The sequence below is a fragment of the Lonchura striata genome, chromosome 1, assembly GCF_050655825.1.
Source record: "Lonchura striata isolate lonStrDom1 chromosome 1, ASM5065582v1, whole genome shotgun sequence".
NCBI classification, from domain to species: domain Eukaryota; kingdom Metazoa; phylum Chordata; class Aves; order Passeriformes; family Estrildidae; genus Lonchura; species Lonchura striata.
The window spans coordinates 93217440-93241555 of NC_140703.1; the positions used below are offsets into that span (position 1 = coordinate 93217440).

General features: G+C 41.1%; 2 protein-coding genes across 22 annotated transcripts in view; both read right to left on the reverse strand.

Moving 5' to 3' along the window:
- Positions 1-570: 570 nt before the first annotated feature.
- F7 (coagulation factor VII) lies at positions 571-9043 on the reverse strand. Its single transcript, XM_077790891.2, has 8 exons — positions 8854-9043; positions 6503-6663; positions 5949-5973; positions 5744-5857; positions 4661-4801; positions 2817-2923; positions 2172-2292; positions 571-1981 (listed from the first exon to the last, which is right to left on the reverse strand). Exons 1-8 carry the CDS (start codon positions 8921-8923, stop codon positions 1443-1445), a joined length of 1278 nt encoding a protein of 425 aa, XP_077647017.2. The 5' UTR covers positions 8924-9043; the 3' UTR covers positions 571-1442.
- Positions 9044-16201: 7158 nt separating this feature from the next.
- Positions 16202-24116, reverse strand: part of MCF2L (MCF.2 cell line derived transforming sequence like) — a 152796-nt gene continuing 144881 nt past the window's right edge. For 17 of the 21 annotated variants that reach the window (XM_021545612.4, XM_085558717.1, XM_077781570.2 and 14 more), the window contains 6 exons: positions 23438-23497; positions 23014-23088; positions 19544-19671; positions 18843-18955; positions 18606-18709; positions 16202-18480 (listed from right to left, as the gene is read on the reverse strand). In XM_021545612.4, the coding sequence (XP_021401287.2) occupies positions 18386-18480; positions 18606-18709; positions 18843-18955; positions 19544-19671; positions 23014-23088; positions 23438-23497 (575 nt within the window). In that variant the 3' untranslated portion in view covers positions 16202-18385. Of the gene's footprint in view, positions 18481-18605; positions 18710-18842; positions 18956-19543; positions 19672-20768; positions 20977-23013; positions 23089-23437; positions 23498-24116 lie in introns of those variants that run through there. The other 4 variants (XM_021545619.4, XM_077781573.2, XM_077781571.2 and 1 more) reach the window with 3 other exon arrangements.

Here is a 24116-nt window from a genome sequence, read left to right on the forward strand (position 1 = left end):
GTCACTACTTACTTTCTCCTTGAGACTGGACTCTCTTTAGGAGTAAGGAGAATGTCTAGTGCACGTATGCATATATACTGTAACATCTCTTGTTTCTCAGGTCTCTGAAATTTGCTGCCTTTCCTAGTTCACTTCACTACCTAAATGAACAGTAAAACTTCCTTCTCTGTTAATAAAGTAGGCTCTAGGATGTTCAGTATTACATGGTATGTACCATACAATGACAATGTTTCCCCCTAATAATAGAGTATGATCAGTTGTGTCCTACTTTCTGATAAGCTTTTGCGATTGAGTTGATATTCTGCATTGTTTGAACAATCTAGAGCATAAATTCTGCATCAGATATTTAAACTGTTTTCCAATCTGCTAGTTCATTTTTATTTTCCTCACCTTTTCAGTGTTTTCAGACTAAGGTTAGAAAGTACATTTTTTAACTGTATGTTTTCAGAGAGCTTCAGAGCTATCATTTATGCCTTAAGACTTTAGTGAATGGTCTTTGGTCAGCGTTTCACAGAGGGGCAGACAATTATCCTGTTCTGGTTAGATCTCAGGATAGGAGTACAATTGAGATTATACTGGACAACTGATTAACATTCCCTTTCATTTGCACTCTTTCTATAGACAAGCATAATATCAAGGCAAATATAAGATTAAATCAGTGGTATTCTTTATCACTCATAAATATAGGGTTAAATATTGCACTTACTAGCCTTATAGCAATAGTGCTTGGTGCAATAAGATTTAAATGAAGTTTTCATAGCAGACTTGTAAATATGGAATCAACCTCTTTCCAGATTTCCTTGTCCTGGAGAGTGCCTGCAGTTCCTCCCCTTCAAATCTCCCTGTTGCCACTGCAACTGCAGGAGAAAGCTGCTCTAACATAAGCTAAAGGAAGCACCTTTTCTATTTTTGTTCCTGCTATTTCATCATTATATTACAGGATCCATAGCATAGGAAGTTATGAAAGCCAGAAGCATAAATATGTTTAAAGGAGATTGCACACAATTATGGACAGCACATTCATTCATGACTGTTCAATCTAATGCGACTTCTGGCTCAGGAAGTCTGTACTTCACTGATTACCAGAAGTTCAGAGGGTAGTGGGAGGAAGGCTTATGATCTGCGTGATGTATTGCTGACAGTCTTTCTCTCAGCATCTGACCTTTAGCAGAAATTGATGCAGAACAGGAGGGACATTGTGTCTGATTTGTTATGGTTGTTCTCTGCCTGCTTGACAAGATACACAAGTTTACAGACAGCACTGACAGGGAAGTTATTTTATGTATTCAAGTAGGCCTTAGGCTCACTTCAAATCTTTAATAGTGTTGTGAGTATGGCCTGCATCAAATATCCAAGAATATGAAGGAATCCTTCAATGGGAAAATGGTACAGACGGACTGGGGGGCAATAACACAACCTGGAAATGCTGTGGCTCAACATCATTAGTCCATGTGCTTCCTCAACCAGTCGATGTATTTGGATACCCTTGTGTAAACCCCATAGCTGCCTTCAACAGCACAGCCCTTTCCCCAGCTGACAACCCCAGTCAGAAACCAAGTGTTCTTGTACTGTGTAGCATGAGGACCACCACTGTCTCCCTTGCAGGAGTCCTTAACCCCAGACAGGTCTCCTGCACAGAACATATTCTCTGTAATATTTAAATCGGTCTCCTTTTCACATTCTTGTGTCTTTACACGTGGCAAATCAACTCTCATCAGAACAGAAGAGGTGGCACCTCCATCTATTAGTCGTCCCCATCCACTTACTGTGGAGAACTTGATGGTGGACAGTTCAAACACAGCAAACCTTTTCTCAGGCAAACATATTGGCACCACATAGTCGGTGAGATTCACAGGTGTTTCCAGGTTCAAGAGGGCAATATCATTGTTGACCTGTCCATTCTTGTATTCTTCGTGAATTATCATCCTGGCAACTCCACTTTCTTGCTCAGTTTTCTCATCAACATTTATCTTGTGTTCACCTGGAAAAGTTATTAATCGCAGGTCATGTCAGGTAGCTCCTTGAGTCCTTGGAGGTTTGAGGATGTGGGGTGTTTCTAGTCTGATACCCCTGAGGACAATTACCTTGTACTGCCAAAGGTGCCTACTCTGATTTTATCAGGTTGAGAAGCTGCCACCACCTTGATAAGATGAGGAGGGGAAGATACATACCCAGTCTCACCCGAAGCTGTTTAGGGTGAGTGTGCTCCAAGCAGTGAGCTGCAGTGACCACCCACTCTGGGGAAAGCAGGGTGCCACCACACTTTTCTCTCTGATCCTGTATTATAAGGGCCTGCCAACATAAAGCAAATTAATGTTTTTCATCAAATGTTCTTGACATAAATCTCAGTAGAGATGGGTTTCATATTGATTCTTTCTGTCCTTTTATGCAGCTGTGTTTGACAATACCATGGTGTGTTTGACTGCATGGTGAACTTGGCAAGGGAAGACTTCCCGTGGAAATTTTCTTCATCTTGCAGTATGGACCCTGCATATTGCATATGGCCCAAAGCGTATCTCACTAAAGGTGCAACTAAAATTCTTGCTGGCAGTGAAGTTAAGGACTAAGGCGTGAGGAAATAGAGACAGCTGTGCTACCACTCTAATCCTATGAAACCAGGTACTCCAGAACAAAGCTAAGTTGCCTAAGTGGAACAGGTAGATCTGCTGACTATGGATGAAGAAGGAATTTGGTTATCAAGACATGGCACTTTTTATGAATTTTTAACATCATAGATTTAAAGCAATGAATTTAGTGTAGTGGTTTTATAAAGAAATTTGAAAAATAAAAGCGGTGAAAGATTTTTGAAAACTCACTTGCCATGGACATTCACCTGGAGGACAGATGAAACCACCTACTATTCTCCCATGTGCAGTTGAACTTTTTTTTGCCAGCACTGGTATTTTTCCACATGGGTATTTCACTGTGAAAAAAAACCAAAAAAGCAAAACCCAAACAACAAAAGGCAACAAGGATTTTATTGTACTGAAACCACAGAAAAATGTGTAATGTCTTCAGAGAAGCTTTGTCAGCTGGAAAACTGATTTCTAGGACCATGAATTCTCAAAAATAATGTAAAGCAGCTCAGCAGGTAAATAGTCGTTTTTTGTTTGGAAACAGCCAGAAATGCTCTTAAAATTAGAGTTGAGGCCCTTACAGTATCACTGACATGGACTCACCTACCATAGCTCTTTGCAGACAATAAACCTGCTTAAGATACACATCAACACAATGAGGTAGGCTGCAGGCTGGAGTGCAGAAGTGACCCTGACAAGCTCTGTAGTCTACACATTTTCTTTGTCCCTACTGACTTTAAGTCAGTTGTACCAAGTGCACTGTATCCATGGCAGAGTGAGACAGAGGCTTAATCGTGGGGTGTACATCTTGCCATTCTTTGTTTGGGCAGAGCCAAAGACATCCCAACGGCAGAAATTTGTCTCGTGGTGTGCCTCTCCCTCACTACCTTGTTTGCTTGTGTCCAGAGCCTGCTGGATTCTTCCAGACTGCACATCTCTGCTCTGCCTGAGCCAGAATGTGAAGACTGGCCATAAAGAGAATCAAATCCTGACTGAACTTGCAGTTAAGCTGTAGTGCAGAGGAAATCTTGGTGTTTCCAGTACATCCTTCACCCAGCTGAGTTTTCCTGTAAAGGAGAAGGTCTACCCTTAGGGGTGCCTGTGTGCCAGGTGTCTGTGCTGTAACTGAACACACCATCCCTTCTGTCTGGCAGTCTCTTCACTCTGTGATAATGCTGTGAGAAGGAGTGCTCTTTTTCTACCTCTTTGGGAGCCAGGGTCCTATAGTCTCTGCTGAGCTGCATGCAATCTCTCTGTGGAGCTGTAAGTACTTCAGCTGACATGAAGACAGCATGAAGGTTTTACATGTACATGCAAGGTATGGAGAAACAGGATGCTTTTTGGTGGCAGCTGGTGAAAGATTAAACAGACATAACACATGACACTCATAGTCTCTAATGGTGTGTGTAGAGCAACATAAATTTAGGCCATTGTGGGAGATGACAGAGGGACAGTGAGGGGACTGTCAGCCTGGCAGTTATGCAGTTTTTTTTCCTTGCAACACATGGCCAATTTTACAGCTATTTTGGTCCCCAAGAAGCAACCAGCAACAAATACATCTTCCTTGCAGGGAAAGATGCACTGAAAAGCCTGTGAGGAATTTTGAATTGTTTGTTCCTAGCTTTTAACAAAAGCAGCTTTCCCATCATGTGGTATTGCAGAATCTGTTAGTAAGGGGTAAGCACATTAGTAGACATTTTTTTCTAATGAAATTGCTGCTGTTGAGAGCTAGGTTGTCATTACAAGCTCTCTGCATGAGTGCTCCATTGAAGTGTGTGCAGGGGAGCACCACTCCTCAAAATTACTTTGCATGCTCCCTGTGGCTCTGTCCATTATGTTGTTATGTTCATACCCTCAGGGGTCTCCTTTTCCCTCTAATAAAGTAATTCAAGTAGACATCTGCAAAAGAGTCAGGTGCCAGCTTATGTATTGGCAAAAAGATTAACTTGCACTACCCTAGTCCCAGTTGAAGAGGTGAGGAGCTGGTATCCAAGCATTATGCATTGCATGTCCTGACATGTACATATTGAAAAGTTTTCTTCCAGAGCTGGCTTAGACTTAGCATCAGGCTGATAGTGTCTTACCTCGAGGGATGCAGGACACGCCATCACTTGCTAAAGTGTAATCATCATCACAGAAGCACAGTCGTATTTTGGACTGCTTGTCAGTACAGTACTGTTCACAGCCACCATTGTCAAAAATGCACTTCAGTTTGTCAGCCACAGCTAAAGTCACAGAAAGAGAATTTAGGATTCAAGACTTGGATTTTTGTGCTTAACATTGATAACTTACAATTGGAATGTCATCAGGAAAGCAAAGCAGGAAAAAAGATTTCTGTGATTTATGCAGAGCAACTTCATCAAAAATGCCTTCCATCAAAAGCTAAGTAGGCCTGGATCTCCAGGGATTAGGGGAGAATAGGCTTTGTTTAAGAAAGATATACATAAAATTAAATCAATCAGCATTTATACAGTATCTGAGCTGTCTCAAGATTTGAGATATTGTAATTGTATGGTAACCATTATAAAATATGACTGAAAAATTTTAATTCTTTGATGTTTTGCCATTTAGCATGGAAGATGCTCTGGGATGACTGTTGAGACTGCCTGCCTAGACTTGATGAGTGCCTAGCTCTTGTCCAGACTCTGCATGTTCTGAGGATGTAACACTCAATGTTCAATGTTTCAGTGTCTTCTGAAATCAGTGGAAAGATGTGTATTAACTTCATAAACCATGGGATCCTTTCTTTTGGGCTTTGTACATATGCAGTATAGTTCTCACATACTGCATGGAGCTTCTAAGTTAAAATAACTTCAGCACTTGAGTAGGAAATAATTCTTTCTTTTTTCTCAGATGGTGCGCAAATAAAATTTTTCTTTTTTTTCCCCACAAAATCATTATAGGGCAATTAAGTATTCTGCTGCCTTGCAGTGCCTGACTGCTACCTGGTTAGATCCATCCCGCAGCACCAAAAGTGTTATGACAGTAGCTGTCACAGCTAGAATGATGCAGAATCACAGAACCATAGAATATCCTGGGTTGGAAGGCACCAACGAGGATCATCAAGTCCAAATCCTGAATTACAATGACTGCTATTGTTTATCTCAATGCCTTGCATTTGAATCAATAACGACATTTTTATTTTGGTAAGTTGTGCCACAGCTGACCTTTTTCACAGCTCTTGCCCTCGTATTCGACAGGACAGCGGCAAACATAATCCTGGAACTGGTCATCACAAATCCCACCATTCTGACAGGGGTTGGAGGCACACTGGTTGGGGTCTGTAAAACACTCAGTGTCAGTCCAGCTCACGCAAAGAGCTGCAGCAGCGGGAGTGTTCCACAGCTGTTAGAACATCCTGAATGATCGTACCGGAATAGGTGCGCCAGAACTCTTCCTGGAAGAAAAAGATGTGAGATTTGATTAAAGAAGAATCAAGTCAAGTCTTACAGCCCTTGTTGCACAGCATGGGTTACAGACAGAGTGATGTCACTTCTGCCTTTATAGTTTGTGACAGCTAATATCCATAAAATATTCTGTTTTCTAGATTGTACATTATTTTCATATACTTGTTTAATGCACATAAGTGGGTCAAACATAAATAAGATCTGTATAGCTGAGGTGGGATTGACTGAAAAAAATGTGGCACAATACAATAATTAAAAGTATTGTCAGGGCAGGCATTACTGGGGGTTTGTCTTAGAGAGCATCCATTTTCCCACCATCCCTTAGATGGTTACTGCTTGGGATTGTCCATGCAGTATGCTCTCCTGAAACTCACTGCTCCTGTGTACCCCTGTAAATAGAAAAGAAAAATGCAAAATGCAGGACACAAAGTGCTTTTTTAACTCTGGTGGTTTAAAGTGTCCCTTGAATAGGGAGAGTCCTTGTGACAATGAGTGCTTGCCCAGCCCTATGTTACTTACTGTTCTTTCAAGATCACCGTAAATCTCTCTTGCTTCCTCATAGGAACACAATTCTTCCATGCATTCTCGCTCTAGTGACCCCAGTTTTATCTCTTCAAAGAAGCTGTTGGCTCGTCTTTTTCTTTCCAAAACATTGCTTGCCTCTTCCTGCTTTAGAAAGACTGAAAAGCAGAGGCATGTTCTGTTTGTCATATGACTGCGCTTGCTAGAGAGGATGGGGGGGCAGTTTTCCCTGAAAGCATTTCTGTTTCCCAAGATTTTCTGAGACACTTAAGAAAAAAATGGGCAGATGTGAAAGAGTCTCCTTTCTCTGGCCTGCCTCAAGGTAAAGCAACAACAGAGGAATTTTAGAGATGCCAGAACTCAGAGAAGATGGTGTGTTACAGCAGTGGGCTGTGTGTGTTGTATGCATGTCAGTGACTCCTGAGGTACTGTTGCATGTCATATGCATCTGAGCACTGGGAGAGCTTGTGTCACTTGATCAAGCACTGGTGTACATGGCACTGGAAAGCTTGTGTCACTTTATCTAGCACTAGTGTACATGGTAAAAGCTGATTTTTCTGTACTTGATAGTCAGTCACAGTGACAGGTGGACCACAGTCCTGCCTTCGCTCAAGGTCACATGTATTTCACACCCCTCCACTTGTTGGACCTGATGAAAGGATTTATCCCTCCTCTAGTAGACCACAATTTTGAGCCACTGCTTTAATATATTATCTTTAATTTTATTATATGGAAAAGGTTATGTTATGTATAGGAAAGCTGGAAAATGCTAGCTGCATGTCCTAGTGGAGCCTGTGAATGGCTCCTAGCTCCTGCCATCACTACAGACTACAGCCAGGAAGGGGTCTTCTTGTGTGTATCTACCATGCTTTGGAAAGATATTGGGTACATAGGTTTGATAGCAGGCATCAGCAGAGTTCATTTCCTAGAACTGCAGCTTGCAACTGGCAGAAGTGTGCACTGGACACACTAATGTCATGGTCACCATGCTGACCTCAGCCTCAGGATAGTAGCACATCACACAGCTGTGGTCTCGCAGTATAATTCAGGGTAAGGAACAAGAAGTCCAAGTGCTGGTGTGTAATTTTACTTCATGCACTACACAGAAAAAGTATTGAAATTTTTAGTTTTTCCGTTTTTTTCCTTTTTCTCCTTTACATCTGTAGGGGAGCTCACATTTCAGTGCTTTAACTGTTACACCTCTGTTTGTGGGTAGATCTGGGGATTGAGTCTGATATATATCTCCTGCCTTTCCCTAGGACTCCTCTCCAAAAGCGTGGGAGTTATCTTCTGCCTGCTGAAGGGGCCCTGAGGGGTATTGAAAAACAAACTCGTGTGTCATCAGCAATACACACCTAATCATAGATGCTAAGAGGGTTCTTTCCAGTCTGAAGTGATGTGAGGTGTCTCCATAAACATTTGTCTCTAATTCCAGATATTTGTTGATTCAGATATTGCGTGCAGAATAGTGGTAATTTCCCCCTGTATTTCAAGGTTACTTAGAAGAATGAAGTATTGTGTGCTGAATTTATCCCTGGGTGCTTCATAAGCATTTGGTCATTATAGGAATTTCAGCTGCATCTTTATGCCTCAATTTCAGTCAGGTTGTATGCATTTGATATGGCTTTCCTTAAAGGCTTTTAATTAATCTTATGCTACAGATACGTGGCACACGTATCAGTGCATGGGCACAGACTCTGACAGAGAAGCACGCCTGAGCACATGGCTTGGGACATCCATCCACTAATTTTGGCATTATCCACTTTTTTTTATTGGATAATTTCTGACTTTGCTACCTATGTTTCCACCTTTCCTCACTGCAACAAACAAGACCTAGTCAATGGCTAATGGGGAATCTGAGAGCACTGGATCTGCTTTATTAATATGGGAGCTGGTTTTTGGACATACACTGAGCAGCTGAAGAGCTACCTCTTCTCTTGCCTTCTACTGAAACAGGGTGAATCCTACCCACTTTAATTACTCATCAGCTGAATGACAGTCTATTGATGTTTTGCTTTGAAAAATGTCCCAGTTCTGCAAGAAATAACAGTAAATCCCAGTTCCTTTCTTCATGTAGACAGCTGGTGGTTTGCCTGCTGTCTGTACACCAAGATAAAAAATTAATTTAGCCATCTAGAGGTGCTTTTCCTTAGTTGGTGGAAAAAGGGCAAGGGGCATTTCTGAGAGTAAATGATAGCTTTAGAATAACACACAGGCACAGCAGGAGACAGGAAAAACATGCAACAGTGCTCAAAAACCTGCAGTGGAAATCACCTCAGTAACAGGAAAGAAAGAGGAAAGAGCTCAATTTCCAGTAAGCATCATTACAGCTATATCCTACAACATACCTGCATCCAGAGAAAGAGGGATCAGTAGCAGAAAGCAGAGAAACAAAGCCACATACTGCCTGGAAATCATGATGAACCCTGTGAGCCAGTGTTCTGTAGTGTATTGACATTTCAGCAAGGGCTGTTTGGCCAAAGGGCTCAGCTTCAAATGCTTGGAGCCAGAGGAGGGGTCAGCAAGTCATGGAAACAGCAAAAGATCCATGACAGCCTGGTGAGCTGAGCAGAAAGGCACATACAAATCCTGTAATGTGCCCTTTTCACAGAAATAGGGGTCTTGGTTTTGAAATGTGCTCTCCAAACGCATGCAAAAGCTATTCTGGTTACACAGGCTGCTACCCCAGGCCTGCATTTTCCCTTTAACACACCTTTTCCATGAGAAACATGAACGCTGGGACTCTGAATCCATAAGACAGGAATTAACTTGGCCACATAGCACCACATGCAGAGAGCATGTGATATTATCTTGCATCAGCAGTCAAGATATGGCCTTTCAGTGCTTTGGAGTATGACTGTACCTCTGGCATCTATTGCTATCTTTCTATCACTGTTGAAACTCTTCACTTCTGTCTGAATTTGCTTGGAGACACTAATTAACCAGCAAGAGACACCCTACACTGCTTCTCTCCATCTTTGCTGCCAGACCCATGTGGCCTGTACAGGTTGTACCAGCTGGAAGTGGCTGAGCTGATCCATGCTGTACTTCACTAGCAACTACCAGGGCCTGAGGGGCCACTCTGCAGACTGTGCTTTATCTGGAACATAAGCAGTCCCCTGATTTAATGAAAATCAATTAATGGCATCAGACCGGAGAGCTGACAACATTCTTGGGGAAATATTTACTTAAGATAGGAGCAAGGTAAAGAGCATGTTTGTCTATCAGAAGTGAAGCATTAGCTGAAGGTTGGAGTATTTTCCAGGCTGCTCTCTCCTTCCTGCTTGGAAAGGAAGGAGCATCAGCTCCTGTAGCATCTGAATGCCAGAGCAAAGGAAATCAACAGCTGGATTTTTACTTTGTACCAATGCTCAGCATAACTTCTTGCAGAAGTTGTGATTGCTTAGGGAAGCCAAGCTCCTGGCTGTTGTTTCTGTGCAGTTCTGTTGTTTGGGGGCAGTACACACAGCTGGATATTCTGCTTTGAAATCACTTCCCCAAGAGGCGGTATCCAGGCACTTCTCTGGATCACAGCCTGGCTAATTCCCAGCAGCCCAGTTCCTGGGATGGCTGGGAACAGATGGCATGTCCTGTCCTAAGCAGAAGAAGGAAGCCAGTTACTGGAATGCAAAAGCTACAGCATCCCTCTGCTGCTTTTTGGGAACCTCTCCATACCTCTCAGCCTGCCAACACAGCCCTTACTCATTGTTCACTTGCCTGTGGCAGGGAGTTGAAAATAGCAAATGCATTTTCAGATTAGCAAGACTAAAATTAAGCTCGAAAATTTCTTTTTAACTCATCTTATTGGGAATGATCTAGCTCCACCTATCTGTGTAAGTCATGCAGATCAGAGAATGAAATTCTGCCTTCACTGCCTGAGGCCAGGCTGAGTCTGCACCTATGCCCCCCACTGCCTTTATTTCCTTACACAGGGTGGGCATCTCCCTCCCAGGATGGTGGGGTGGCTGCCATTCCACAGTGGCATTGCAGCACCTCTGCAACCTCCATCTTCTTTGTAATGTGCAGATTCTGTACATCCTTACGAGATTGATGCAGCATTTTCCCTTTGCCTTCCTTCCTCTGCTGGCATCCCTTAAACCTGAAAGGTTGTGCTTTTATTTCTTGGGAATACAGCCAAACAATTATTTTTAGAGCCCTGGAAGAAGCCCAGGTGCTGAGAACAAGGGTCGGTTTATATGGGGACCATCTTTCCAAGAAAATTATTGCAATTAGAGCTCCATTGGGATGAACCTGAGAAGGGTCACTGAGGATTCAGCACTTCAGGACCACATTCTAACTCTTTCTAAGAACTTTGTACTGATAATCTTATCACACAGGTGTTTACTACTAACTTCATCTGGGCCTGTTCATTGCCCAAAGAGCTGTGTTTTTAAAGATGAGTTCCTAATTTTTTGTAGTCTTAGACCATAAATGTCCTGGTTTCAGCTAGCATAGAGGTAGTTTTCTTTCCAGTATCTTGTACAGTGTTGTGGTTGGGATTCAGTGTGAGGATAAGGATAACAGACTGATATTTCAGCTGTTGCTGAGCGGTGCTTCTCTTGTCAGGATATTCTCAGTGTCTCATCCTCTGCCAGTGTGGAGCTGCACAAAAAGCAATGAAAGAGCATGACCAGGACAGGTGACCCAAACTGGCCAGAGGGATATTCCATACAACAGAATGTCATGCTTATATGCTTATATGTAGTATATAAACTGGGGGGGAGTCAGCTGGGAGGGGATGATCACTGCTTGGAAGTAGGGTGGCCATTGGCCGGTGAGTGGTGAGCAATTGTACTGTACATCACTTGTTTCTCTTGGGTTTTTTTCCTCTCTCTCTGTGCCTCTGTTTTTTATACTAGTAATATTATTACATTAGTATTATGAGTAGTTATTTTTCTTCAATTATTACACTGTTCTTATTTCACCCCATTTTTCCTGATTCTCCTCATCTCATGGGGAGGTTGGCATTGAGCAGCTGCCTGGTGGTTGGTGTCTGGATTAAGCCATGACAGTCTCCTTGCTGCTCAAGGTAGGGCCTGGAAAGTTGATATGATGACTGATCTGACCAGAGAGTATTAAAACAAGTTACAAGCCTTCATTGCATTTAATAGTCACCGGTTACAATGCTGATTTATTTGCCACCAGAGTGGTTGCGCTTGTTCTCAGGGCTGTGTTGTGCAATACCTTACTTGCAGCATTTGTTGCTGTTTTGGTGTCTGTCGCCTTCGAGGCCTGGGTTCTGTTGTACTTCCCCGTATCGGCTTTTGGTCTGGTGAGAGCCGCTGGCTGCGGGGCGAACCCGGAGCGCTCAGCATCGCTTCGTATTTCGGGAGCCACCTGCCGGGATCTGTCAATAGTTACACCCAGCCCCAATGCCCCTCGAGGGAGGAAACGCATTCAAATTCCACCAACGGGCTCTGAAGCTACTCAAATTCTGTTAACGAGCATTGGAGCTACTCACACTCCAGTCGATTTCACTTGGAGGGACGTCCAGCACACCTGAAATTGACTGCCCCAGGGGAGGAAGCACAGCCCCACCATCAGCCATGGAGGGATCCAGAGGCAGTGGAACAGTGGGTGAAGCTGGGGAACACCTGCAGTATGTAGATGATATCATTGTGTGGTGATACATCAGAAGTGTTTGAGAAAGGGAAGAAAATAGTCTACCAATAGTTTTGCCATAAAATAAAGGTCAAGGGACCTGCACAGGAGATGCAACTTTAGGAACTACAGCAGTGAGAAGGGTGTTGCCACATCCTAATGGATGTGATCATAAAAAACAGCAATGTCTCCACCAACTGACAAGAAAGAAATAGAAGCTTTCTTAGGTTCTGCAGGTATTTCGAGAATGCACATTCCAAACTGCAGTCCGATTGTCAGCCCTCTCAAGTGTCCAGGAAGAATGATTTCAACTGAGGCCCTGAGCATCAAGCCTCTAGACAATACAAGCAAGAGCCCTTGAGCCAGTCTGAACAGGGCAAAATGTGAATGTGCTGTACACCACAGACAGGGGAGACAGTCCTACTTGGAGCCTCTGGTAGAAAGTACCAGGAGAGACTCAAGACTGATCCTTATGGAGTCACATTGACTCCAGAGGATCTAAAGCCCACTATACTGTAATGATGAAGAGCTACTGGCAGCTTATGAAGGTGTTGAAGCATATTTGGAAGTGATTGGTACTGAAGCTCAGCTCCTCCTGGCACTCTGGTTACTCATGCTGAATTAGATATTTGAAGGAAGGGTCTCCTCTTCACATCATGCAACTGATGGTGGCACAGTGATGATGGAATCAGAACAGTTTTCAACATGCAACAATCCAACATCACGTGCCATCTTTCCTGCCCTGAAAAATTATTATGAAAGATGAGGACTGGGGTCATGGATTAGATTAATTCAGTGGACTTCAACAAGATGGCCTATAGACTTAGAGAATGGTATCTGTGGGTATATCCAGCAAAAGATGGGAAAGGTGATGGGGTATTTGGAAGTGTGGGACCCGGCATGACACAAGTGGTGTGGAAAGGGTTGGATACTGTTCTGGTTTCAGCTGGGACAGAGATAATTTTCTTCTTCAGAGCAATGCTGGGATTTTGGATTCAGTATGAAAATAATGATAGCACATTGATGTTTTGGCTGTTGCTCAATAGTGCTTACCCTAAGTGAGGGACTTTGGGTTTCATGCTCTGTCAGTGAGGAGCTGCAGCAGAAGCCATGAAGGAGTACGGCCAGGAACAATGACCCAAACTGGCCAAAGGGATATTCCTTTCTTAGAAGTCATGCCCAGTGTATAAACTGGAAGGGGATGATTGCTGCTCAGGTCTGGGCTGGACACTGGTCATCAGGGACTGAGCAATTGCATAGTCATTACTTGTCCTTTCTTTGTTTTTTTTTTTTTTTCTTCTTTCTTTCCCTCTCCTACTAATAGTAGTATCATTAGTATTATTATATTTTACTTTGGTGCAATTATTAAAGTGTTCTTATCTCAACCCACAGGTTTTACTTTTCTGTTCCTGATTCTCCTCCTCAGCCCCCTGGCTGGGAGGGAGTGAGCACCTGCATGGTTATGTCCTGTCTGGGGTTAAACCGCGACACCAGCCAGAGGAGAAAACAGTTTGCTTTTCTTCCTCAGAACACTCCTATGTGTTACTTTGTTTTCCTTCTTGTGCAGTCTTGCTGTAGTTCATTATATTTCCCCTGGAGTTCTGCTCTATAAATCTCCTTGCCAATGCTGCCTTCAGCTTTGGCTTATGTTTTCTGAGCAATTCCAACCAAAATAAACTGCTGTTCTATTAAGCATTAACATGTACCTCTGCTGCTCATGGGTGCTACTAGAATCAGTCTTGGAACAGCTCTTTAGAAAATATGATTAAGGATTGTTTTAGATGTGCCAAAGTTTTTTATTTAAAAAAGTAAGAAAGCTAAAAAATTAACATGCAAAATGTTAACACTATAAAATAAAATCAAAAGCAAAAACATGAGCCTGAAGACATCATTATGTCTCAGAACATGTCCTTTATATTTGCTTTGTTTTCTGCTGACATTTTAAAAGAAATGCTCTTACATTTTTGTTGGTTTTAGTTTCATGTTTTGGGTTGAAGAGAAGATATGTATGGAAGCTATTGGGAACTGAGCAGTTTGATAGGATCCAACAAGTCACTGGTCATTTCAACATGAGTTTTTCTGTCAGGAAGCTACTTTAAAAAACAAATCATTGTTAATTCCATTTGAAGAGGCTATCAGAGATCATTTGAGTAAGCTGACAAAATTGTTTCTAGGTAAGAAAGCTTTAGAAATAATCTGCTTCTTGAATTTATAATAGGAACTTGCCATCAGTCATTGATCAGACTAACTAACAGCAATGACTTTGAGCAAGTAAATAATTTCTGTTATTAAATCTATGAATTTATGACAATTATGCTGCTATATACATATTATGCTCTATAAATATGAGTATGATGCTGCTAAACTTTAAAGCAAATTATTTGAGATGTCGACCTAAAAATAGAACCACAGTCCGGGAGAAAACTGCCTGCCTGTCTAACAGAGTTCTGTACCCCAATTCTTCTCACAAAGAGGGAAGAGAAGATGGGAAGACAATTTTTTTTTTTTTTTTGGTGACAAATTCTGACTACAAGCTTAACAATTTTTAATTTTGATGTGGATTATTTCTTTCTCTTCTTTTACTGCTTGAGTAGGATATCTGAAAATACAGAGAGAATAAAGGAAGAAAACTATAATAAAGGCAGTGTGCTCCAAAGTGTGTCTGTTTAATGCCACATATCTCAGTTGGTAACTCTGCTAAAAACCTATTCTTGACTGAGGCCATCACAGCTACAAGAGCACCTCTAACAAATCCAGAGTCTTTTAAATGTAGCTTGGGACCTTGCTGCCCTGTCAATAGATTGGGAATAAATAAAAATTCACCTCCTTTCAAATGAAGAGAAGGCGCTTCAGTAGGTAAATGTCTTATTTTGGTAATACAGTATCTAAACACACAAAGTCCTAGTGAACAACAGAATTTATCTCTTCTATTCCTGCATCCTTAATTAAGGGACTTTATTACTTTTGCCTTAATACCTCTGAATTTGGGTTGCTTCATTATACAAGGCAGATCTGATTCTTGCCACACACATCTAGGGAGGCTGCTAATTCTGGGGACTTGTGTGGGCACTCCAAACTTCACAGAGGAGTTCATAGTAACATCTAACATATCACTGAGAACGGGAATGGGAGTTCCTGTGATTTTGAGTTAGGTGATGTAAATGAGTTATGGTACAACTTCCTCGGTTTTGCTCAATGACAACATCTGTGCAGGATGGAGAACATGTTTTATGTTCCAACTAGCAAACTACTTCTGTATCTATGAAACAGTTTGTGCCCCAAATTTGAGACAGTGATCTAATAAATCAGTCATTATTAGGTTTTTATATAGAAAACCCTTTACTACTTTTACTCTTTACTAAAGTACATTTGGCTAGAATTCTTTTATTGTTTTGCTCGAACAAGTATGATGTGGATCTGCTCAAAAAGGCTGGACCTCCTTTTGCTCAAAAAAGTAGGACTACCTATTACAGATGCAGCTGTTATGATGACAAGATCTAGACTAAAAAAAAAAAAGCCAAGTCTTATTAACACTATAACTGGATCATGTAATGCACATGACCAACAGCTCAGCCCAAATCACTCCAGTCAGTATGAAATTCACCTGGCATGGCATGGTGGTGCTTAAAGTCATCAATGACTGTATGTGTACCATGCTCCTCTTCAGATGCAGCAAGGGTGAATGTGGTGTCTTGTTTCTCACCCAGCCAGGGCCAGATGCAGACCTCCAACTTGCTCTGCTAATAGCACATGATCCATGGCTTTCCTTGGGGAAACTCAACAGTGATGTGCTTTCTTTCAGAAAAGGAAGTGTGGGAAAAAGGGAATAAATCCAATTACCTGGCATCGACTTTCATTTTTTATCCTCAGCCTGCAGACAGGCTTTAATTCCCTAGTGCCAGGCACAAGATTCTAAATGAGACATGACCACAAAGGTGAAATGGGGTTTTTCTGAGATGGTGGCAGAATGAGCAGGCTGAGGATTTGAGTACACAGACCTAGTTTTCTGTTCCAAATCCTGGAACCTCTCTCTGTTTTAATATGATACCCATAAAACCTTTCAAGACTGCGAAACAAAATAAACCCCAGACCATATCTATATAAAGGCATTCAGCAAGAAGCGCTGAAATTTATTCAAATTAATTACAGCAGAGACCTCTGACTTTGAACTTCTAATTCACAACAGCAGTAAAAAAGGAAATGGTGAAATGGGTTGTATTAAAGTGCAATGATGTGGAAAAACCATTAAAATAACACAAATGAGGCTGCAGTGAGAAATGAAGAAACAGTCTCATCCAAGCAATGACAGCAATATATAAGTAAATTATGTTACAGATAATTTACAAAATAACTTACATAGATGAAGATAAGCTGAATCTCATGTTGCTATTCCATTGCTAAATATCAGACTAAATATTCCTGGTCAGCACAGAATCATACGGAATATTAAAAAAAAGATCAGAGGATTTCCATTTTGAAAAAGATGCCTGAAGTAAAACCCTGATCAGCGTATATATTGCAGTACTGCAAGAAAACTAAGTATTTATGAATTGTAAAGTGACACATTCAGCAGCATGAAGACTATAAATACATCTTTTACATTGATACATCATATCTACACACATATACATATCTACACACGCAGATATATACACACAAGCATGTACATGCACATACATATGTGCATACATTGTTGTGTGTATATACATGCTTCAGTTTGTGCTGACCACGGTCAGCTGCATTTTGATTGCCTCTGGGGTAGGGTTGCTTCTGCATCATTCTTAGGAGTGTTTATTTTCATTTAAGTGTTCATTTAAGTTTTCTTCATTTTAAGTTAATACGAACCTCTAAAACATAAAATTCTGGCATAAAGGTAGAATTCAGGGCTCAGCCAGCAGTGAGTCTGATGATTAACAGTTCCAACTGACAGAATCTGCTGTTCTTAGTGCTTCTGAAAAATTATGCTCTTCCTGTCTCCTTTATTTTTAAATAATATGGTGCATGAATCAGTTTAAAACCTGTTTTCATATAAGCAAAAATATTTGAGAGATGGACAGCAATGAAACAGTATTCTATACATGCACTTAGTTTTGTACTGTTTGTAAGGATGGTGTGCAAAGAATGACACAGTGAAAATGTACAACATTGGCTTGCATCATACCCTGAAAAATGGCAAATTTAACATCACCCTTCCTTAAAAAAAATTTTAAATACTTATCTGTAGCATAAATCTGACTCTTTAGTTTCTTTCTCCAGTGCTCCCCTTTTATAGAAAAAATTATGTCATTGGGGTTTTTTTCTCTTTCAGTTAATCTGGAACAAACACTATGGACTAAAAATATGTTGGATTTCCAGCCCTCATGATGGAAATTTTGATAGCTATGGATCCATAGTGCAGTTACAATAGTTTCCTCTGCCTGTAACTGCATGTTGTGAGAGGTGGAAGTAACTATGCAATTACTGTTTATTAAAAAATAATTTAGTAAATAAGAATGTATGTGTTTCATTGTGCACCCGCATAAGGAAAAAGATACTACTAAATTGCCAAGGCTATGTAAACAGTGATCTTGGTAAAGGAATTTGGTTGTGAGGCCAAACAAAAAAAAAGGGCTATTCCATTGCACTTGTCACTAAAATGTTGGAAGGAATAAAGTAATAGCTTCTCTTGATGTTGTTGTGGTCAGTGAATTGGTCATGTCTGCATCCCAGCCTCTAAGGAGCAGAGGAATATCCTGAAAACCCAAGAGGAAAGGGTGGACCAAACCTCCTTCCTTCTTGCCACAAAAGTCCCATTCACTGCATTGACCGAGGTATGTCCTTGGAGAAAGTGTTTCTTGGGGAGAAGAAATTGTAAACTTGGATTTATTTTCCTCATACCTATCCTGTACAGTAATTGCTATGTTATTTGTTTACAATGAGCATTTAGCATTGAACACATTTTGTTTGCTCACATTCAGATTCTGGCTGTTACAAAAAGATACAGTTCAGCAGAAACCTGATGGTGTGTCAAGGAGAAAACACGCTTTATGCTAACAGCTCTTCAGAGCAGAAACCTCTACAAAATCCTATTTCAAATCATTTTACTTTTATTTACAACTTCACATTCCATGCACTTTTCATTGGGATCTTCTGGGAGAACCTGTAAAAGTCAGCAGTAAAAATACTCAGAGCTGGCAACTCAGTACTGGTGGTTCTCCAATGAAGTCCAATGTCCAGAACTCTGCAGTAAATGACAATCTCCAGATTTACCTTCCAGGGAGGTGGAACAAACATCTCACATTAGCCCTTAATGTCAGAGAAGCTGGTGCTACTGACATTGCAGCTATCACTGCAACTTGATGATGTGCTCAAATTGCTGGAAGCAGTGCCTGATTCTGGGAAAAGAAAGGGAGAGAAAAAACACACAAGAAAATATTATATAGTGGTTGTTTTTCATTATTTTATTTAATAATAGGAATCGTCAAAGAGATAATCATCTCACTTAAAATACAGAGCCTACCAGAGCTGCTTAAAGATTGAGCTGATTTTGAGTTGCCTATGAGCATCAGCAGATTGTTTGCTGGAATCCAACCTTCTCTACCACTGCTCAGGTTCTTTACAAACCTAAAAAAAAAACCCATATAAAAAAATTAGAAGTCAAACTTCTTTGTTTGATGCCTTTAGAAGTTTTGCCCTGAATATCTGCCTTCTAAACACAGTTCTGCATATAAAAATTTCCAAACACAGATCTGCGTACCAAAGTCCATCCTCCCCTTCGCGAATCAGTTGAACTAGATCTCCACTTTTCACTGTAAATTCTTCAGAAACTCCTTTGTCATAATCAGTCACAACTGTATATTTACCAGGAGTCTAAATGCACACAGAGGAAAGAAAACAAATTATTTTTGTTGAGTATTTTAAGGTATGTTGCAGCTTTTGTTATATAATTATAATACTTCTCCCTTCTTTCCCATGTACTACATGCTGAAGATGGTGAAAATATACATACTGTGGCATTAAAATTCTGCTGACTGATTACATGCAAATTTAACACATTTATTCTCATATCCTGAAAAATATTCAGTGAAATGTTCCCACTACAACAATTAATTCATATGGCTACAGAAAATAAAACCAAAAGAAACAGAAAACATGGCAAATTTGCGCCACGGCGTCTGTGTGGAAATCTATTGACATGGTCACTGAACCTGACATCACTTGATTGCATCATGGCACAAGCAGCCACGACTCGCTGGGCTGCAGGTGAGCAAAGGCACAGAGGGATGTCCCCAAGGTACAAGCACCAGGCTGATTTAAGAGGAGTTCTTCTCCATTGCCCTGGGAATATTGCCCAGCTGACAGGGTAGACACTTTCCCTCCTGTATCCTTCCTGTATCCCACCACACACACTGTGCTGGTAGCACTTCCTTAGCTCCATAGGAAAGCATTTCTGGTTACCAGCTTCATCTCTCCTGCTCCTCCTCCTCCTTCTTCCTCCGCATCCGATGAATTCAGCGCTTCCTCAGCACTGGACCAGCCGTCATTTTCTTCGGATGCATCAAGAGAATGGGATGGTTTGGCCCAGCCTCGGGGAAGGAACAGCCAACAGTTAACTTGGCAGCAGTGAGCCACTGACTGGGAGAAATGTTCTCTCCACTGAAAAGCTCACAAGTGATCAACATAAACAGGAGAAAAACTGACACAGGGAGGTTATTACAGTCACTGGGTGAAATTCACTGCTGGTGAAGGTTGGCCTGGTTCCATCCGAGTAAATGGAGTTTTGGAAATGCATTGGCAGTGAATTTGACCCTTTAGATTTGTATAAAGGGAAATTAATGCAGAGAATGCAAATTTCCAACTGAAAAGCAAATATATAAAAATATTTGTATAGTAAATATATGTTATACAAAGATAAACAAGGGATAATTTTTTTTTTCTTGGGAGGAAGCAGAATAGAGGAACATACACTTTTTGGGAAGAGGTTGAACACACAGGGTTATTTACCCAAAGTGACCTAACCAGCTTATTGGAATAAGGGATAGATAAGCATTGCCTCCTTCAACACTGTCAAAACATTCCAGACAAGTTACAAGCACTCTGTACCTCACCTGACAAGGCAGCCCATTACTTAACAGTGTTCAGGCTGATGCAAGAATACTTAAGTGCTCTGAACTATCTTGGTGTAAAGTCACTGCACCAAACACCACAACAACATTCTCCTGCCTGTCATTTACTGCTTTTTTTCTCTCAGGGTGAAGCATTTAATTTATTCATAAAGCTGAGTCATATCCAGAGTCCACAAAATCCTCTTCCAAGTAAAAGTACATTAGGTTTTATTAGTAGGATGTTTTATACTGAGTTCAGCAGCTGCTAATAAATGTGTTGATCTTATAATGAAAAAAGTCATAAGAGACAAGTATCATAAGCAAGCTTTTGTTTCAAGCCAAATAATATCAACAGTGAAACTCAATGAAAATAATGAAAGGAAGATCAAACCTCCCATTTTATGTAACTACTAGTTCAATTGAGAAAGCATTTTTGCTTTGCACAGCTCCTGAGACATTTGACACACTGCTGGTCATGCCAGTGCATTAGGAAAAACCTGAGCAGCATCAGAAAAAAGCCAAAGAAATCATAGAAATGAATCACACCCAGAGCACACCAAACGGAGTGGGACTTTTACCTTGCCTATGCTGCTGAGTGACCTGCACAAGATTGGAGGTACTGACCCATTTGGCCCTGTTGAGGGTTAAGAATGAACTTCTTTCTGTGAAGAAACTGAGTAATAAATTTCTGCTGTATTCCGTGAAAATTTCCTTGGAATCTTACATCTTGTAGTTGGCTTGTTGGACACAGCTGAAACCATTTCTGTTATTTCTAAGTTAAGAACACTGCAACAAAAGAAAACTTGGTTTCTCCTAATTGTCCCAAGCTCTCATTAGAAGCAGTACCAATGGATTGCACAAAAGAAAAAGAAAGTGAAATCACTCTAAGTGCCTGTAACCTCATGGTCACTGGGTACATTTTGGGTAACAGCTCTTGTTCCTCAGCCTCTTTCTTTTCTTATATTGTGCTGATGTGCTAAGAGCAGGCTGGTCTGATCCTGCCATACCAAGGATATTACTCCTCATACAAGCTGGCGCTCTGCAATTAACAAGTCTATATAAAAGCCCATCTCCTGCTGGGAAGGGAGGTGATCACTATGGTAGAGTTCATGCTAGCAAACTATGGGACTGAAATTATGCATGTACATTCAATCTGTGTGTGTGTGTTCTCCAGGGTGGGACTATATCAGAGCTCCCTATAAAGGCAAAGAAAGTAGGAAAAGGGTAGGCAGTCCTGAGAAATGACAAGGTTATTCAGAAATTATTTTAGATATAACAATGCCAGGGAAACCAAGAATTCATTAATTGCTTCTCTTCAAAAATAATCTAACAAGTTTCTTCAAAGAGCTATGATCAGCCTACACCATGTAATTCTGACACTAGTTCATATTCCTTGAGCTCAGCAGGAATCAGAGCAATACTGCAGTGAAAGGAAATGAATGGGGGCCATGAGCTCTGCTGTGGCCATCACCTGGCACAGTTTCATCCTGAAATGCCTGGGTCAGCTCCCTGCTTATCCCTTTTTGAGCTGGGCAAGGAGAAGAGATAAAGTGCTAGAAAAGAGACTGGAAGGTGCAAGACAGAAGGAGGAGTTAGTAGATGTTTTCAATTAATTTAATTGGTTTAGCAGTTTCATAAGGTAAGATGTTTCTTACTCTAGATGGGACAGAACACCAAATCAGATAAGCCTGTTCCAAGGACACAATAATGTTACTGTAAATCAGCAATGATCTAGGACTCTCTTCCTTGGAAAATTCCAGCACCTGAGGAAAAGGCCATAAGACACATTTTTCTTTCAGACATTTTGGGCCCTCAGGATTTCCATGGTACCTGGGGATCTCTGGGTTTTGCCTGCTACCTGTGGAAGAATAAGCTTGTAACTCTCATATCCACTCTTGCGGTGTTTCTGCACATGTCTAGCCCAGGATTACATTGCCTGCTGCTCAGCAAGGTGAATTGTGTTGCAGTTTCCCCAGCACAGCAACTGAGCTTGCACCATTTCCACAGACGAGACAAAGACTTCAGAAACCTGGAGGGGAGGCTGATGGTCAGGACTGAAACAGCTTCGCATTTAGACTAATATTTTCTAAAGGAGTTAGTGGTGGAAAGAGTTGGGAGGAGAGGGACTGCTCTACTCACACTCTCTACTACTCTAGTTAATTAGCCCTAGGGATTTGTACTCAAGACTTTCACCATCAGCCCTGCTGGTTAGGAATGAGTTGTTTATTGAAGTGCTTTCCTATTCTCTGCTTTGCTATGAGCTGGGAGGATAGGAGGCAAATTGCTGCAAAGGGCTCAGTTAAGTCATCTGGGGTTCACAGGGTGGTAAAAGTTGCCAACTATTACCTAAAGAAAGATACAACAGGGCTGTGTCTGCAGTAATAAATGCAGATCCAAAACAAAAATTCCTCGTGACAGTGATCTGAGTTTTGCAATTTTTTTCTTTTTTAGAAGTTAAATCCTCTCCACAAGGGCCCTAGTGACAAGGATTCTAACACATGGAAACCTTTGTCGCAGAATAGCTGGACAGCCCAGTAATTCCATTAAACACATGGCTTCTGGCTGTTTCTTCAGCAACAGATCTCTTTCCCCCTGTCTTCTAAAAACTAGTTACCCATATGCTACTTTATTTAAACCAAGGTAAAACTGCAACCAGTTGTACCATCAAAACCAGATGTACAGAGATCCACTTGGAAAAACATAGCTGATGCCAATACCCCTGCACACAACAGCATCATACAGGTATTCTCAGCACTCTGATGTAACATATTACATGAGGAATGTGTGGGAACCTGTGGAGTACAAGATGTGGCATCACTGTACCTCTTAAACCAAAAGGAGTTGGGTCACTCACTACTTCATGCCGTTTGGCTTTTTTGTCAGGACTGGTAGGAGAAGCTGCAGGAGGATGAATAGGTAAAAAACAGAGAAGAGAGATATTGAAGAATTGGAAAAAAGAGAATAGGTAGGTTGCATGCTAAATACCTTTGAGTTTACACTGGAAAACAAGTGGATTTCTGTAGTAAAATTTTAGCTGTCACTGGTGCATGGCAGCAGAAGGAATTAACTATTTACAAGTAGATATTTGAAGATAAATTCACAAATCTGTTTTACAGTAATAGATTAAAATATATGTAAACTTTCCTAAACTGAGTAGACATCAACTGAATACAATTAACTTCAATTTCAGAGAAACATTACCAAATTAAGAAATCAATTTTATGTAAATCTAGTTCTACAGTAATACCTGGTCCTGTAAGAAGGATCATTGGCAATGTCTGGCTTTTAGCAGAAGGAGATGGAGTTTCTGTCAAGGCAAGCATGGAACATTAGTGCTTACCTCAACAGCATTAGATAAACAACCCTAGAGTATCTCCAGAAAGAACTCAAAGGTAATTGGGTTTTAAACAGGCATTCTGGAAAGGTGCTTCTGGGGGAAAAAATACCATGCTGGTGAACAAGTGCCATCATCTTAATGCAATTCAGACTGTTCAAAGACAGCTCTTCAAAGCAAGAAGTGACTGTACCAGTGTGATTACTTGGCAGGAGGAAGCAAGAAAAGTCTCAAACACTTTTTGCCTATTTTAGGAAAAAAGAGGCAAAGACCATTTCTGGAAGAATAGGGAAATTCTTACTTATTTTTCTATCCAACAAAACAGCATTGTCAGACACGTTCTGCTGCAGTTATATATGTTTGAAAATTTTGTTAGCAAGGATGCAAAAAAAAAAATCCTCTATAAAGCCTTCACAGAATCACCTTGATTCCTTTTTGCCAAGTACAAGGGCATTTGGGGCAGATCCACTGAAGCTAGGAGCAGGCCAGGTGTCTGGTCAGAACACAACTACTTCCTCTCGTTTGTCTACAGAAATGGGGCACTACAAACTCCATCCTTGGCTTTGACAGTGAGATTGGAGGCACTGGAAAC